This window comes from Zosterops lateralis (genome assembly GCF_965231275.1).
Source record: "Zosterops lateralis genome assembly, chromosome: 5".
Taxonomy (NCBI): domain Eukaryota; kingdom Metazoa; phylum Chordata; class Aves; order Passeriformes; family Zosteropidae; genus Zosterops; species Zosterops lateralis.
The window spans coordinates 12,815,626-12,832,003 of NC_139766.1; the positions used below are offsets into that span (position 1 = coordinate 12,815,626).

At 42.1% G+C, this 16,378-nt stretch overlaps 2 protein-coding genes across 5 annotated transcripts in view; one reads left to right on the forward strand and one right to left on the reverse strand.

The window, feature by feature from the left end:
- The window catches only part of EVC (EvC ciliary complex subunit 1), a gene marked incomplete at its 5' end in the record, with an annotated part of 51,101 nt that extends 48,815 nt beyond the window's left edge, over positions 1-2,286 (reverse strand). Inside the window, 1 exon segment of the mRNA XM_083861410.1 lies at positions 2,116-2,286. Within this exon segment, the coding sequence (XP_083717536.1) occupies positions 2,116-2,286 (171 nt within the window).
- A 204-nt stretch (positions 2,287-2,490) lies between these two features.
- Positions 2,491-16,378, forward strand: part of EVC2 (EvC ciliary complex subunit 2) — a gene marked incomplete at its 5' end in the record, with an annotated part of 61,788 nt that continues 47,900 nt past the window's right edge. For 2 of the 4 annotated variants that reach the window (XM_083861406.1, XM_083861409.1), the window contains 4 exons: positions 2,491-2,619; positions 5,733-5,787; positions 13,068-13,228; positions 13,755-13,820. In XM_083861406.1, coding sequence (XP_083717532.1) covers positions 2,491-2,619; positions 5,733-5,787; positions 13,068-13,228; positions 13,755-13,820 — 411 coding nt within the window. The remainder of the gene's footprint in view (positions 2,620-5,732; positions 5,788-13,067; positions 13,229-13,754; positions 13,821-16,378) is intronic. The other 2 variants (XM_083861407.1, XM_083861408.1) reach the window with 2 other exon arrangements.

Here is a 16,378-nt window from a genome sequence, read left to right on the forward strand (position 1 = left end):
CTTAAATTATTTGGCCACTTGGTATGTAAAGTAGTCCATTTTCCCAGAACACAGAGAACAGCCCAGGTTTGGAACACACTTAAATCCCTTATGACTTGCCTCTATCACCTCTCTGGATCTTAGATGGTCCAATAATTCAGATGATATTTTTGGATTAGCCTTTTAGATGTGCCCCAGTGCAGATGTTGGTTCCTAAAAATCTACTTATGAGAAAAGGACAGCTACAAATCTCCCCCAACAATCTTGTAATTCATTTGTTACTGTGATAAAGATTTCTTCCCAGTGTATCCTATGTACAAATCAACATATAAGGGACTTATGCACACTCCATGCACAGATGCAGGCTGGTATCTATAAAACAGGGATTAATTGAGGCTGAGTGACAAATGTGCTTGCTTACTGTCGTGCTTAAGGCTGCTTCAAACTCCAGGTACTTGCCCTACTACCATGCCAAGGATAATTTAGCTGCTTGGAATGGAACACATAATACTCAGGAGAGCTATCCCTGCTTTTACTTTGGATATAGTAAAAGGCAGTTCAGCACCTGCTTGCTCCATAGCACTGGTGGGGCAGATAGTGGGAAGAAGGAACAACCTCAGGTTGCCCTGTTCAATCAGGGAAATTGGACCCACAGGATACAACCTTCCTGCCCTGTGCTCTGTATGTACCAGCAGGCAGTTTATTTTTCTTTCAAAACAAATAACCCTTTTACGACAGCAGCATTGATTTTAATGGCATTTAAACATCTAAATGCATCTGAAGATCCAGACCAGGGAGAATTGACAGCTTCTATTCCCTATTGACATATATGACATAAAAGATAAAATTGTACACGACTACATTAGAGTTGCTAGTGGCAGTACAATAAAGATACACCTATTAAGGCAGGAAAAATGAGCAATTGAATCAGAAAGGCTTTTACTTGCACAGGATGCATTGATCCAGCACTTGAAGTGCCTCTATTACTAGGGTAAAGTCTGGCTTCAAACAGAGCTTCAATCCTCCAATTTAAAAGCAGTTGGGAACTAGAGAATTTGTCTCCTATGTCATGTTTAATGATGATCAACACTAGCAGATACACACATACAGCAGAGCTGTTATAGCTCAAAAAAGGTGTGGCGAAAAACCAAGCCAGACCAGACTCCCCACTTGCAGGCTGGCAGAACTCTCTGCAGGGCTCCAAATCCCCCAGCTGTGCCAGCACCAACCACTGCTACATCCATCAATCCAGCATGACCTGGGTCTAAGGGTGATGGGAGAACAAAGCATAAATCAATAACAGTTGTCAGACAATGTATCTGCCTGGTAGATGGGTGCCTGCTTGGTTCGGTGGGTGCCCTGCTGCCTCTGCAATCTTTGAGTCCAAACAAACACTATGAAATAAAGAGACACAAACCACAGTACTTAAAAGAGAACAGCAAGTATGTTATTAACAAAACTACACACTTTAGAAAATCCTGCTAGTTTGGCATCAAGCGGTTTGTCAACAGCGCTCAAGGTTCTTTATTTATTTAGGTATCCATGTGCATACCCTCAGTGCAATTATTGCTGTGTGTTAGTACTCACACTCTGTGCTGTGCTGTAACACCAACTTTGGAAAAGTCTGTACGATACTTTGGAAATAAGATTACAGGTTTAGGATAATTAGGAAATTAGCGTTTATTTTCAATTATCTCATAAAGCTTCTGCAAACCGGATACATCTTCCATTGTCACCAAAAGCAACGCTGCCTCCCACACGAACCGGTGGGTGCGAGAAGCAACTTGCAGCTCTCCCATGTTAGAGATACAGGCCGGGGGCAACATTCAGAACACGTGAACACTTTCACCGGCCTCCTCTTAGAGCTAGTTCGTTTCTTTCAGTAACTATTTAAAGGAAGGAGTGAAATCCTCTCCAGCAGAGGCGTGGCTGGAATTACGGGCTCCCCGCCTCTATCTCCGCACAGAGCGCCCTGTGGCGCGGCTCGCCCCCGGGGCGGCCCGAGCTGTCCTGGGCAGCGGATCCGGCCTCCCGGGCCCTCCTCCCTTCAGAGCCTGGCAAACCAAACCCACTCCGGTCCCCCGAGCTCTCCGGCCGTGCCCGGCCCGCGCCCCCCTCCCCGCCGGCCCCGCGTACCTCTCCGCCCCGGCGCGGCCCGAGCGCGCAGCGGCAGAGCAGGGCGGCGGCGGCGGCGCCCAGCAGCAGCCCCAGCAGCACGGCGGGGGCCAGCAGGGCGGGCAGCGCCTGCAGCGAGTCGGCCCAGAACTGCAGCCCCACGGCCCGCAGGCAGCCCCCCGCCGCCGCCATCGCACGGGCCCAGCCCGCGGCTGGGAGAGGGCCGGCCGTGAGGGGAGGTCCCGCTGCTCGGCGCCCTCCGCCCCCGCCCTCGCCGCCGCGGTGGGAGGAGACCGATGGCGGGTGGATGCGGCGGCCGAGGCCGGGCCTGACTCGGGGCAGCGCCTGGGAAATCTCCACGGCGCCGTCCGCGCCCGCGGAGGGTCCGCTGCCGCCATGCGGTGGCCACTGGCCGCGCTGCTGCTGGCGCTGCTCCCCGGCGGCCCCTCCGCGCCCGCGCAGCCCCGAGCAGCCGCCGCCGGGCGGGGCCCGCCCCGGGAGCGCCGCGGTCGGACGGCGGCTGCGGTAAGCGCTGGGGTGCCCGCCGTGCGCGGTGGCGAGCGGCCCCTCGGCGCGGCGGTGGATGGCGGGCTCTGGGCCGGCCCTGTGGCGGTGCGGAGCCCCCCGGCGGGCTGGGCTCGGAGCGGGGCCTGGCCCAGCAGCCGCCGCTGCCCGGGCACTGGGGCCGGGGACAACGGCCCGAAAAGCCGCCGGGAGCCGGCGTGGTGAGGCTGCCCACAGGCTCTGGACAGGGTTCTCGGTACAGAAAAGATAAGGACCCGCTGGAGAGGGTTCAGCAGAAAGCCACGAAAACAGTGAGGAGTGTGGGGAATCTCTCTTAGGAGGAGAGACTGCGGGAGCTGGGCCTGTTTAGTCTGTAGAAGAGAAGACCGAGAGAGGATTTCATTAGTGCATATAAATATATCAAAGGTGGGCGTCAAGAGGATGATGCCAGACTCTTTTCAGTGGTAGCCAGGGACAAGACAGGGAGCAATGGCCATAAAGTAAAACACAAGAAATTTCACCTCAACATGAAGAACTTCTTTTCATTGAGGGTGGCAAAGCCTCAGAGAGATCTTGGAATATCTCTCTCTGGAGAATTCCAAATGCACCTGGATGTGTCACTGTCACCTGCTCTAGGTGACCCTGCCTTGGCAGAGGGTTGGACTGGATGATCTCCAGAGGTCCCTTCCAACCTTGATGATGCTGTGTCTTTGGTTTGCTGTGGTTCTGAGTAGAGCTCCTTGGTCTATCTCTAGTCACAGCACCTCTGCTCAGTAGTGTCAGTCTCCAGTGAGGAGTGCAGTAGCTTTTAGGGTGGAGCTTTTATGTTAATTCTTTCTCCTTATCTAGGTTTGTGTCTGTCAAGCCATCTCATAATGTGTTGACAATAGTTATCTTTTGCCCGTGTGGAAAATACCTTACTGTGCAGTGGGGATTAGAGTGAGTCACAAATGGTAGTTTGTGGTAGGATTACAGAAAGACTAATAAACAGGAAATAGTATTGCAGGAAAAAAAACAACACTCCGCACCCCCCCACCCCGCCCCCCCCCACCCAAATACCAACAAATAACACCAACTTTACCAGAAGAATAAATGAATGTAAAACTTGAGAAAAGTTTCCTGACAATACTACTGCATTAAATTATTGATACTTTTGAAGCATGATGTGAGTGCAGGTCCATGGAATTGGCACTACTTGCTGATGTGGAGCCCATTGTGATGTCCTCTGGCATTGTGGATGCACTCTGCAGCAGAGTGGAAGACACCTGCTGAATACTCAGGCTATATTTTTCACTGAGAACTAAATGCCAGATATGGCAGAAGGAAAAACAAGGAGTGCCATCATGTCTTTTCTAGCTGACACACATGGTCATACAAACTCCATAGATTTTGTCTATTGGCTGTTGTGAAACCACACAGGAATAAAAACCTGGAGCCTGTGGAAATCAGGAACCAGTTGTGTGCTGATTTCCTAGAAAGTAGGAAAGAAAGCTTGTTAGCTAGAAAGCTACATTTTTAGCATGGCTTTATACATGCTTAAACCACAGTCTACTTTAGCAGGCTCACAATGCAGCTGTTGACATCTAACATTGAAATTCATATATATGCTGATTTAATGCATAACAGCAGTTTTGATCCCCTTACAGGCCATTCATTCAAGAGTGGGACACAAAGATCTGTGAGGGTCCCTCCACCTCAGAAGGGACTGATTCTGTATATAATAATAATAATAATAATAATAATTATAATTCTGTCTGATTTATGCACCAGACAATTTTTTTGTTTCAGCTTGCTGTTCAAGTTTCCTGTTCTTTCTGTGTTCTTGAGGTGCTTGGTTGCTCAAAATTCATGGTCATGCAGATTGTTTAACCAATGAAAATAAATTAACAATGGCATTAAAGAACTTTACCATACCTCAATTTGTGTATAAGAATTCTGGAGACCAGGAAGAGCTGTACAACAAGGTATTTGTAAATAGCCTCTAATAAAGAGCTCTGTGGCTGGGATCTCCCAGAGCTGTGTCCCAGAGCTGCTCAGAGTTTGCTGTATGTACATGCTAATGTTTGTTTCTAAGTCCCTGCTTTCTCTCAAAGAGTTGCTTCCAATCCTGTATAAATAAACATATTTTCCAGAGGCTCCTTAAACCCCAGGGCTTCTAGTGCATCTGAATTTGTGAGATACCTTGCATTTTCTGTTATGTTGAAGGAAAGTGCCCTGTCTGAAGTGAGAAATATTTTCATATAGGGTAACTAAAGTTAGAGGTCTAGCAATAGTCAGTGATGGCTTCCCTGAGCAGGAAAATGAGAAAATTGCCCCTAACATGCTGTACTGTAACAGTGGTTGTTGACAAGTCAGTCTTAACATTAATCATATGCAGTGCTTGGTAGCAGACAGAAACAACAAGTGTGGTTGACGTCACTGGGCAGAGTTAGATCCTTGTTAATCAGCCCACATTCCTAATTCTCTATTAGCAAGGAAGAATTTTTGATAAATGAGAACTTGCTTATATGACTACTGCATCTTGATCAGAACACAGGGCAATAAAACTCCTTAAAACCACCAGTTTCTTCTACTAATGTTTTGAGCTGTGATTTCTGTAGCAGTCTCTGTGCTCCAGGCACAGGCAGGAGGTTGTCACAGATTGCCTTGCAAGCTGCAGTTTTAGCATGTGGCACCTTTGAAAGGCTCTGTGTAGTTCTTTGGAGGGAAAATGAGTGTAATGTCCATGGACTTGATCATCAAATATGGACACACTCCTGCTGCCTCCTGGTGATCAGATTTTCCTGTGTCCTCAAATATGCCTATGAAAATGGCAAACAAAGATTATTTAATGAAAGCAAACTAATAGCCAGCCCAGTTCCACTGTTGTGCAGGGACTCATCCTGATAATGAAGTGTCAGTACAATTTGAGCCCCAAGTGTGTGTATCCACACTGGGCAGCAGAGTCTCATAATCCTTAACAAGCTGTGGGAGACTTCTGGAGCCATGTTGTGTCTCCTCTGGTAGGTAATTTTGGAGAAACTTGAGGCTTTGTAGAATGGGGTTCTGTGTAATTGTGTAACATAAATTCAGTGTAAAAGTTCAGTAGTAGATATTTATGAAAAGAGTTCTTTTTTATAATTGCTCTCTTCCAGGTTTTTGAAGATGATCTGTGGCTTCAGAAAGAGATGGGATACCTAGGAATGGCAGGTATGCAACTGTTTCCTCTCTTTTCAGCATTGTGGGGGGTCTCAGGATTCACACAGGGCATGGCTGTGAAGGTGAGCAGGGGCCTGGAACTGCTCCCTGGTGGCATACTAACATCAGTGGGACTCTGAATCTTGAGCTACAGGGGAGTGTTTGCACAGCAATTAGGAACAAGGGTGCTTTAGGTTCCCTAAAGGGCTCATCTAGAGTGAAGCCCTTGTGAGAAGGCCTCAGTTCATAGCCTGCTTTGAATCATTTTCAGGAGGAGCCCTTTTTCAGTATTAAACATAATGATGTAGGGGAGCACCCTCTGATGTCCAGAGTTCCCAGGTTTGTGAAAAACCTAAATTACTTAAAGCTGATCAAGGTGATGTTAATTTTCAAAGGCTAGCTTAATCCCTGTGCATTTACTGGCAGTGTTGCCATACCTATTCTTGAAGCTGTTTTTATAGATCTCTGGAACTGCAATGGCTAATACACTTTGTTCTGGACCAAAGACTGATTATTAAAGACTGTTAGATGCAGTGGGTTAAAGACTGATAGAGACAGATGGTCTAGAGGTACTGCTGGGGTGCTGGTACTCTTCATGGCACGTATCAAGTATTCCTTGTCAGTGATCTCAGGTATGGTGAACATCTCCAGTGGTAGTTGCCTAATCTAATCAAAACAAGGTACCCCAAAACTTAGAGAAGTCACTTTGAGCTTGCAGTACCTGCATCTGAGGACTGACTGCCACAGGCTCTTTGTGTAAATCGGAGAAAAAGCAACTCTTTTTTTCTGAGTCTCTGGTCTTTCATTTCTGTATATGTATTATAAATCGTGTTCTACTTCACCTGAGTGTGGTAGAGATGAGTATATCCTGAAAGGTTAGCATGTTGTCATCTAGCACCTTAACAGGGTAACTGTGTTAAAATAAACCTCTCCATCATTATGGTTCCCCAAGAGATGATTTCATGACATGCATTTGCCAAGAAATTACATGCTTTGAAGCAGTCATCAAGTGAGATACTTCTTATTTCTCTGCCCTGTACCGTGGCTAATTCACAAATGAGTTTATTAATTTAAATATGAAAGCAAGTAATTCAGATTTGCTGAGCTTGTTTATTTCCAGTATTTATGCAATGTTATCTTTGCTGTGTGCATCCTGCTTTGTGATGGGTTGCAAATTATTCATATACCATCCACTGAGAGAGGAAATGAGTGTGGTTTTATACGTAAGAAAAACCTTCTGGCCCTAAAAAAAAGTTGATGATTTTGACATGCAGCTTAATTTTTTAGTGGTTAAAATAGTGTGGTGGCCAGCAGGACGAGGGAAGTGGCATCCCTTTGAACTGGAGGCTGGAGAGGCTACACCTCAAATCTTGTCTTCAGTCACAATAGGAAAGACATTGAGATGCTGGAGCATGTCCAGAGAAAAGCAACAAAGCTGGTGAAGGGTCTGGAGAATGAGTCTTATGAGGAGCAGCTGAGGAAGCTGGGGTTGATTAACCTGGAAAGGAGCTTCTGGAGGAGGACCTTAGCACTTTCTGTACTACCCAAGAGGAGGTTGTAGTGAAGTGGGGCTCAGCCTCTTCTCTCAGGTAACAGGTGACAGGATGAGACAAAATGGCCTTAGATTGTGCCAGAGGAGATTTAGTTTGGATATCAGGAAAAATGTCTTCATGGGAAGGGTTACCAAGCATTGGAAAAGACTGCCCAGGGAAGTGGTTGAGTCGCCATGCCGCCCCTGGAGGTATTTAAAAGATCTGTGCTTCGAGACGTGGTTTAGTGGTGAACTTCACAGTGCTAGGTTTGCAATTGGACTTAATCTTAAGGGCCATTTCCAAACTCAGTGATTGTGATTCTGTGAAATTCTGGCATTTTGTTAGTAGGTAAATGTATGCTTTAAATGAGGTGTTAAATGACCACTACAAGCACTGAATTATATGCTTGATTTTATAACTGAAAACTCTCCCATTCTCGTAAACATCAATTTTTAACGTATTTAAAACTTAAGGTTTTAGTGATTTGCTTAATTAGAGTACTAGATTCTTTAGTTTTTACTGAAGAAGTTCCTGATGAAAGCAGAGAGATGGTAACTTCTGTATAAAACCTTTGTCATTGAGACTGGCAGTGTGCTGAAGTGTGAAATGGTTTGTGACAGCACACTGATTTCAGTGTTTCTGTTGGAAGCTTTTTCAAGTTTTTTCTGCATAAGATGAGAAAAGACAACCCCAGAATATTCCTGTGACTGGGGAACACAGTGGGTTTTTAAAAGTTATATTTGAGTCTGCTCTGATTTATTCAAAACAGACCTGGAAAGTAGATTTGTTTTTTCTTGTTGATGCACATAGTTTCTTTGACATTGTAAGAAGAAAAGCTAATGGCAACATTCAAAACTGAATACCCTAAATTGCTACCTTTGCCTGTTCATTGTTGTGTGTAATTGAAAGGACTTCAAATTGGATCTTGTATCCTGGATGGTTTTCAAGACAGGCAGTAATTCAGAACAACAACAACAAAAATATAGCAAGCGAGTATATTTAACTCCTTTCTTCCCCACTGAAATAAAGATTGTTCAAAGCTTTGCTGATAAATTTGTGGTGGGTAAGTAACTGAGACTCTGGAATCTGAATTGAAATATTCAGCCCTTGAGAGCCATAAATTAGAATTAATATCTTAGTTAAATTGCTTTTTTTTCTCTCATTTTTAATTCTGAACTTGAAATTTCATAAACGTGTCAGTGTCTTTGCTTTCCTACTGTAATTTGACATTCTACTGCTTAGAATCGGCTGTAAAGGTATGAGAACCTGAATGACATACGGGAATTTTTGATGTAAACCTATTGTAAGACTATTTTAATTTTCTGTTATCCTATTTAATTGCTGTAGCCAAGACTTAACCTTCACCTTAACTTCTCTCATGTGTGTTATTCTAATGGTGGCCTGTCAGTGCCACTGACACGTTCAGGACTCAGCCCCTTGAGTCCAGTGGTCAAGGCTTGTGCTGTGCCAGGCCCGTGTCTGTACACAGAACTAATTTCAAAGCATAGGACAGTGTGATCCATGATCAGGAGACAATTTCTTTTCTTAGAATACCCATCCTTGCACCCCCAGTCTGTATGAACACAGACCCACTGCCACCACACTCTACATGGCAGGTGCCTTTTGTACCAGGTTGGATCCTCAGTATTTGCACTCCCTGAGCAGCAAGTGAATGCAGTGAGGGCTGGCAGTGGGGAGCTCTCCTTCCTAATCATATTGCTTGTGCCTTGAGTGTGGCAGCTGGAAGCCCAAAAGAGCTGGAAGCCCAAAAACAGAGCACCACCCAAGGCAATAATATACAAAGCTGGAGTGAGAAGTAACTACCTAGGGAGAACAGCAAACAAAATTGAACATTAAGTAGCAGGGACTGCTCTGATCAACTGTGCATTTGTCATTTCATATGGTGGAATGGGCATATGGGGGACTGAGTGAATACTACAGGAATGTGAGAGGTAAAATGTTACACCAATATTCCAGCTGTTGCAGCTATATTAATATTTATTTTTGTGTTTTCATTTTGAAATTCAATATGAAGTCTACCTACCAGCACTGGTAATTAGCTAGGAATATGCAATTTAAGACAGGGTTCTGGCATATCTTTTTATATTGGGTTTATGTAGAATTAAATAACATTTTAAACATTTTACTAATGCGCTAATTAAAAGTAAGATAAAATATTTAACAGCTTGATAATATCTTGTGAAACTAGGGAAATTTTAATTTAAAAAAATAATTTTTTTCCTTAAAGATTGTGATACTGTCTCACATCTCAAAATAAAGTGAAATTACTGTCTTTGATGAACAGTTTGATTTGGCATCTTTGGAGATGTTTACAGGAAAGCCCCAGATTAAGCCTCATGCTCTGCTCCTTTGCTTGCTGGGAAGTGTTTTGGCCTGAGGCACTGTAGTCCGGGAATGCCTGGTGGCAGCCTGGCAGGCCCAGCTGAGAGGAGGCTGCTTGGGCTGTGTGGAAAGCTGAAACTTCCCTTGTGTTGCAGAGGTTTTCTTTTGAAAAGGAGTGGGAATCGTTGCCATTTAGAAACCAATGAAAATTATGACCATGCAGCCTGATAATGGCTCTTCTAAAAAGTGCTAGAAAAATGGCAAAGATTGAAGCTGTAGGAAGAAAAGAGTGGAGGGAACAAGAAGACCTCAGAGTCACTGTCAGAACTGGGATGCATCTCTGAAGGGGGCACTGTTGATGGCACCATGGAAACAAATTGCACTTCTGAGCGGCATCCAAAAGAAAGCTCTATGCTTCTCGGTGAAAGGTTTCAGCAGTCAAGTGTTAGTATTTTCCAAGGTCAGATGAATCTATTTGTTAAAAAAACCCCAATTTCAGTACAGAAATCTAGAATATATGTGAAGAAGACAGAATGTATTATGTCTGTAGCATTCTTTCTCAGATATTTAGAGTCCAGCTTTTCAAGCACCCAGCAGATATCTACAGTCCTACATCTACAATAGGAACTTACCTCAAAAGAGACAGCAGGTGAATTGATAAGTACAATGTTGGCTGATGCTGAGTATGCAGCAAGTGACATGGAAAAGCAGTTGAGTTCTTGTAGATTAGCTGTTTCAGTGACAGTTAAATATGTGTGGATCAGAAAAAAGTTATTTAACTGACTATCAATACTAGGAACAAGAATGCTACAGAAAAGTGCAGCTTTACTGGTAGTGGATCCAGGATATTATAGAACAGCTTATATTGTTAAAAATTAATAGGAAGGGTGAGAAAAATTCTGGAGAAAGGCAGTGGCACAAGTTGCTGTGTCAGCATGCGTCATACTGGTTGAATCTGTTTAAGCAAACCTTCCACTGAGTACTGGGAAGATACAAGTGGATTTGCAGAAACATCCTTGTCATGATCATCAGTTGAGGCTGCTTAACATAATGTTCAACTACTTCAAATACTGATGATGGAGCAGCCAAATAACATGCCTGGAGACTTCTGCTGGGAGTTGGGCACATTCTCTTGGGATTGTAAATTGTGACAAAGCACGGCTTGAAAACAGACTCATCTGTGTAATTATTAATCCAGAGATTCATTCAGAGTCAGGGAACATGATCAGTTAATTAAATTGGTTACTTGATACTCTCTAGAGGGGGAGTATCAGGCTTTGCTGTCGCATGTAGAGTGCAGTTGGGTGTGCTCATGGAGATGTTGCACTGCACAGGACACAAGATCAAAAGATACTCCATGAAGCAATTACACACTTCTTGTTGGCTGACCGCCCTCATCCAAAATTCAGAAGGAAATGATCTGCTAAGCAAGAAGCACTTTAAAGGTAGTGGTTGCTCAAGAGAGTTCATACATTTTGTCATTTTGACTTCTGATCCTTACAAAGCCCTACAAAGAAGCTCATTCAGGGTTTTGGTTTACTGTGAAGGAAAGTGCATTTTCTGTAGTCAGGCAAGAAGACAAAAAGGGGAATTGGTGCCCCACCTTCATAGGAATGGGATGACAATTGCATTAATGTATGAGAGACACAGCATATATAAAATTAATCTTTTTCAGTGTATGAATATAGTTATACAGAGCTCCAAAGAGACTTGATTCAGTAGTCAGAAACAGGTTTAGAGGCATGGGAGGTGAGAAACACTATATTTGGATCTGTTGGGGAGTGCCATGGCTAGGTGAGCTCAGATTGCTATTTAGCAGGTTTGTACAGCATTGAAAATTTAGCACTGGTTTCATTCTGAGAGATTTGGACCATTGCTTAGTCTTGAAATAGAAATAAGCCATGCATGACTGTCTTGAAAAAATTCCAACCCCGAAGATCGGCGGACGTTTGTTGTAATTATACGTGGTCCTGTTCTCACCAAGTTTCCCATGTTGGTTTTACAATCCCAAAATTAGTTGGAGTCTGTTACGTTGTTTAACAGTGGTTTAAGTATTTAAGTAAAACTTAGATAAATGAATTGAAACTGGTCATAAAATATAGACCCTAGCTTTCCCTGGTCCATATATCCACAATTTTGTCAAGTATAAACTGCTCCCTTCCAAATAAACATGGAAAGATGGACAAGTGCATGTCCACCTGGGTTTTGTAAGCAACAGAATTGCATCTCGTTCATTATGTTAACAGAATTATTTTCAGTGATTTGTGTGCATTAATGCTTTAAGGCTCCTTTTAAGGGTCCAGTTCTGAATGCTCTGTTCATGCTTTTCTATTTGCAATTAATTTTATTTCCTTATATTGTTCTTCTTACAAAGCAGTGGCTTTTCAAAAAAAGTGCTTCTCAGATTAATGAGATTTTAGTGTCTTCAGCTTTTCATATTTTATTAATATGTAATAGGCTTTTTCATAGAAAAGTCATTTCACAAAATTACTTGCCTTTTTAATGGGAGTTTTTGTTCATATTAATGTATATTGCTGAAAATTGCTTTAAAAATAAGTAATAAATGAGAATAATATTAAGTAAAAAAATGAAAAAAGGAACTTCATTGAGCATAGACAACCAGCTATCATTGTAAGTTTTCATAGCAGTTTTCTTTCAAGCCAGCAACTTTACCTTTTGGCAATTTAACATATTAAATTACCTATTTTTAGTATAAGCATCTTTTATTAATGTCATAGGTGCTTTTACTTTCATAGATCAAAGCGATATGATTTCAAAACTATGCCTGTTACTTTGTGTAATATCAATGACTAATCTTAAATAAAAATTTAAGAGTATAAGCTAACATTTATATTGCTCATTACTAAATTTATGAGCATTTGATTTGATGGCACTTTAACTGAGATGTAACTGAGACTCATCCTCAACTGAGAAGTATTTTAGTTCTGAATATGTATCGGCAAGGTCAATGCTTAATTGAAAAACTGTATTTTTGAAGCAGAACACCTTTAGCACTGATGCCTCTCACACTGTGGATTGTTTGAATTCTTTATTCTTTGCTGAAAATTTCTTTGTGTTGAAATTATTAACAGTTGACTTATGGCTTAAACCTTTTAATTCATGCATTAAGTGCTTTCATTTAAATGGCAAGAAGTTTTCTGTGGGGTATACAGGAGTTCCTTGGGGAGGAAACAGTTTTGTTCTGACTCCTGCTGGGTTTTGTAGGACAAATTCCATCTCTGTTCCCTGGCTGGCCTCAGTCTCTGTTGCTTGTCATGATTTTGAGTGCCTGGACAGAGAGTCTCTCTGTGTGCACACAGAGCACTGGTGCCATCCACCTCCTCCCTGACTGTACTCTGCACCTGCCATGCAGGACCCAGCCTTAGCTCTAATGCTGAATGTTGCCTTGGCTTTCAGGAGTGCCCTCACCTGTGGTCACTGAGGCCAGCAAAGCCCCTCACCAGCTCTTGACCTCTGCAGCCTCGGACAACCAGTGGAGCCATTCGCTGTTTGCCTTGGTGCCCTCATGGACAAAGAAGGTGTTGTTCAAACGAGAGTCTGACGTCAGCCACCTTCTGGTCAGTAGAAGATGGTTTGCCACTTTCAGTATTTGTGAGGATTGTAGAAATTCTGTAAAAACTGAATGTTGGGAATTTACTATCCAGTTAGTACATTTCTAGTCCTGTCTCTGATGATGGTTTTCATTTGACATGACTTCAGCAACACCAACTAGTTTTGGGACTTCCAAAGAACTACTGTGACAGGTGTGTGGTTGCTGTGTAAATTCTGATGGACACTTAATAATGAAAAGAATCTGTACAGTCTGATGAACTTTGTGCAGTTTGGGTTTTTTGTGAATTGTGATAGTTAAAAGATGACTATATCAATTAAGAATCTAATAATTACTTGTGGGAATAAGTAGTTTTTCCACATTTGGACTAGAAAAAAGGTTTAACTGTTGGGATAATAAAACTCCTAAATTTGAAGGCAATAAGTACCTCTAAATTTTTTTAATATTTTCTTTATTTATATAATTTAACTTGTTGCTGAAGTTTGTGAATTATGTTATCATACACTATGTATATTTTCCCCCTTTTTCCATAGCCTGAAGATGTGTCCAATATGTCAGTGTCTTCTGAATTTGGAATAACCCTTCAGAAATGTGGTATGGTAAGTTTTCTTAAATTTGTCTTGTTAATTTGGTAGAAAGTTTGTACCAAATGACCTTTAAAAAATGGGGACCTAATTGTGCCCATGCTGAGTTCTTGGGAGTGTGTACTTTTTGATGTTATGGTGGTCACACTCTCTGAGAGGCACCATTTTGCTATGTTGATTCAAAAAAGAAGTCAGTGAAATCTCTCAGGGTTCAGGGATTTTTGGATTGTGGTTGAAGTAAAAACCTGACTATGAGTTTCTAAAACTGCAAATAGGCAAATCCCAGTGAACTCTGGAGTAATCAGCCAAGAGTCTGGGTAGAGATAGAGACAAATTCTGCAAGATGAGAGAAACCTTCTGAGATATTCTCCTGGCCCAGCCATGGCTGCCCCACCTGGGTCAAGTGTGCACTTCTTTTGAAGGATGAAGCACTGACCTCTGTGTTGCCCATTGTGTGTTGGGTCATCCTAATGCACAGTCATAGAGAAGCCATTGATTCATAGTCTGCATATTCACTGGGACTCACCTACAGCACAGTATTTAAGGTTTTATTTGACTTGTGTAAATGCTTAGGAGGAGCAAAGACCTCCCTATTGTAAGAAATCTTTTAACTTCCCATTTTATTTTTACTAGAGTGTTATTTTTTCTTCCTTTTTTTTTTTTCTTCCTTTTTTATTTTCCCTTTCTTTGCACTGGATGAAGCAGCTATGAATTTTTATAGTTACAGTTAGTTCATCTTAGCTGTCTCCTGGAGGGAGAGAGCACATCCAGCTTTAGGACCAATCTGAATTCAGCCACTGAAATGGTGCCTATGAGGGTACAGGATTCAGTAACCAGTATAGAAGAGGTGACATTATAACCTTCACCAGATCAGCTGTGTAGAGAAGAATGAATAAGCATCACATCTCATGGTGCTAATTACCTCCAATGTTGTTATTGAAATGGCAGCATATCATGATTAATGAGGCTGAATAGTGAGCATTTCAGACATAAGAAGTAGTAACAGAATCTTCTGCTTTTCTGTATGTGGATTCCCAATTTTTATACCAGAACCTCTCAGAAACAGATTTTGAAACAGTCCCATGTTGATTTTTCTGCTGTTTACAACACAGCTTCACACAGGATCATTAAAAGCTGCAAAATAACTGCTGTAGAAGATTAAAGGTAATCTGTTGTAGATGCTGGCTTTATCAGAAAATACTTTTGTAGTGCTATAAGTTGCAAATTACTGAAACTATGCAATTATATGTGATTGTCTTCCACCTGCAGATGCAGTTCACATTTAATTTCCCTTGGCTTATCTTGTCTTCTGTTTCAGTCCTATTTTGGGTGAATAAATGCTTTCATGCTAAGAGACAGACTGGCCATATGGTGCTCTTTAGCTGTTTTAAACAAGTGAATTTTGCACATTTTCCTCCTCCTGCAATGAGTTGCTCCTCAGAGCATGGAGGTGTTGTATGTTTGCTTCTTGGAGTCAGGATTTTTCCAACATCTTAATGTAGATATAGTCTTACTGAAACTGAGGTGTTTAAATTTTACCAGTGCTTCTAGCACTCACTCTCTTCCTTCTTTCCAGAAATGTGTTTCTTTAAGAGCTTCATTCCATAGTATGATTTGACCTTTTTTTAGTAGTACTTCACAGTGACAATAATCCATAGCAGAGCTGAAATAAGTCTTTACATTTAACTGCTTGTCTTCTAACACTTTTACTTGTCTTGTTTCTTAACCTCCTAAGCATTCATGCACTGGAGATCATCAGTTATTCTGTAATCTTTTTTTCTCCCTCCTTTCCTGTATCTAGTTGTTCTAACTTACTCTCAAGAAAGATCCTCCATTCCTTTCAACTTCCATGGCAATTCCTTCCTCCTCTCATTCCTCCTGTCATGTCCATGCTCTTGCTGTGGTTCTCCCAGAAGTGAGATTGCTTGCAGGGAGTGATGACACACATGAGGCACTTCAGTAGCAGAGAGAAAATAGAGTAGGTGCTTCTGCATCATCAGTGGCTGCCATTGGGTTTGGTTCCTGTAGATGCCTGGCAGCCTAACCATCTGCTCCAAAAGCAATAAAAAGCATCTTTGGACAAATTTAAAGGAGTAACTTACCGAGTATAACCAGTGGTCACTGATCACAGTGGCAGCACTGTATAGAGGAATTCTTTCTGGCAGCAGTCAAACCATACCTGTTGCTTGATTCTCACCTGCTGATTTCAGGGGGGAAAAAAAATCCAAATTCTTTCAATCCCTTTGCAATTGAGCTTAAGTCTGATTGCCAGTCAAAAATAAGGAATAAAAAACATGGATTTAATATTAATGAGAAATGTGGTTTTGAGACTTTTTTACTATTTTGTTTTGGTTTTGCTTTTTAAAGCAAGTATGTAGCCTTTGTGATTGCACATGAAATGTTGAAAGTCATCTTGACTGTTCAGAAACCAAGAGAGAGAAAATCTGACCAAAATGTAACACATTTTTAATACTTGATGATTTTAACTCTCAGAAGTTGGAGTGTAACTCATGATACACGAGCATATGAAATTGGTAATGGTTTCCTCAGAAATACAATTAAGCCTATTTTTA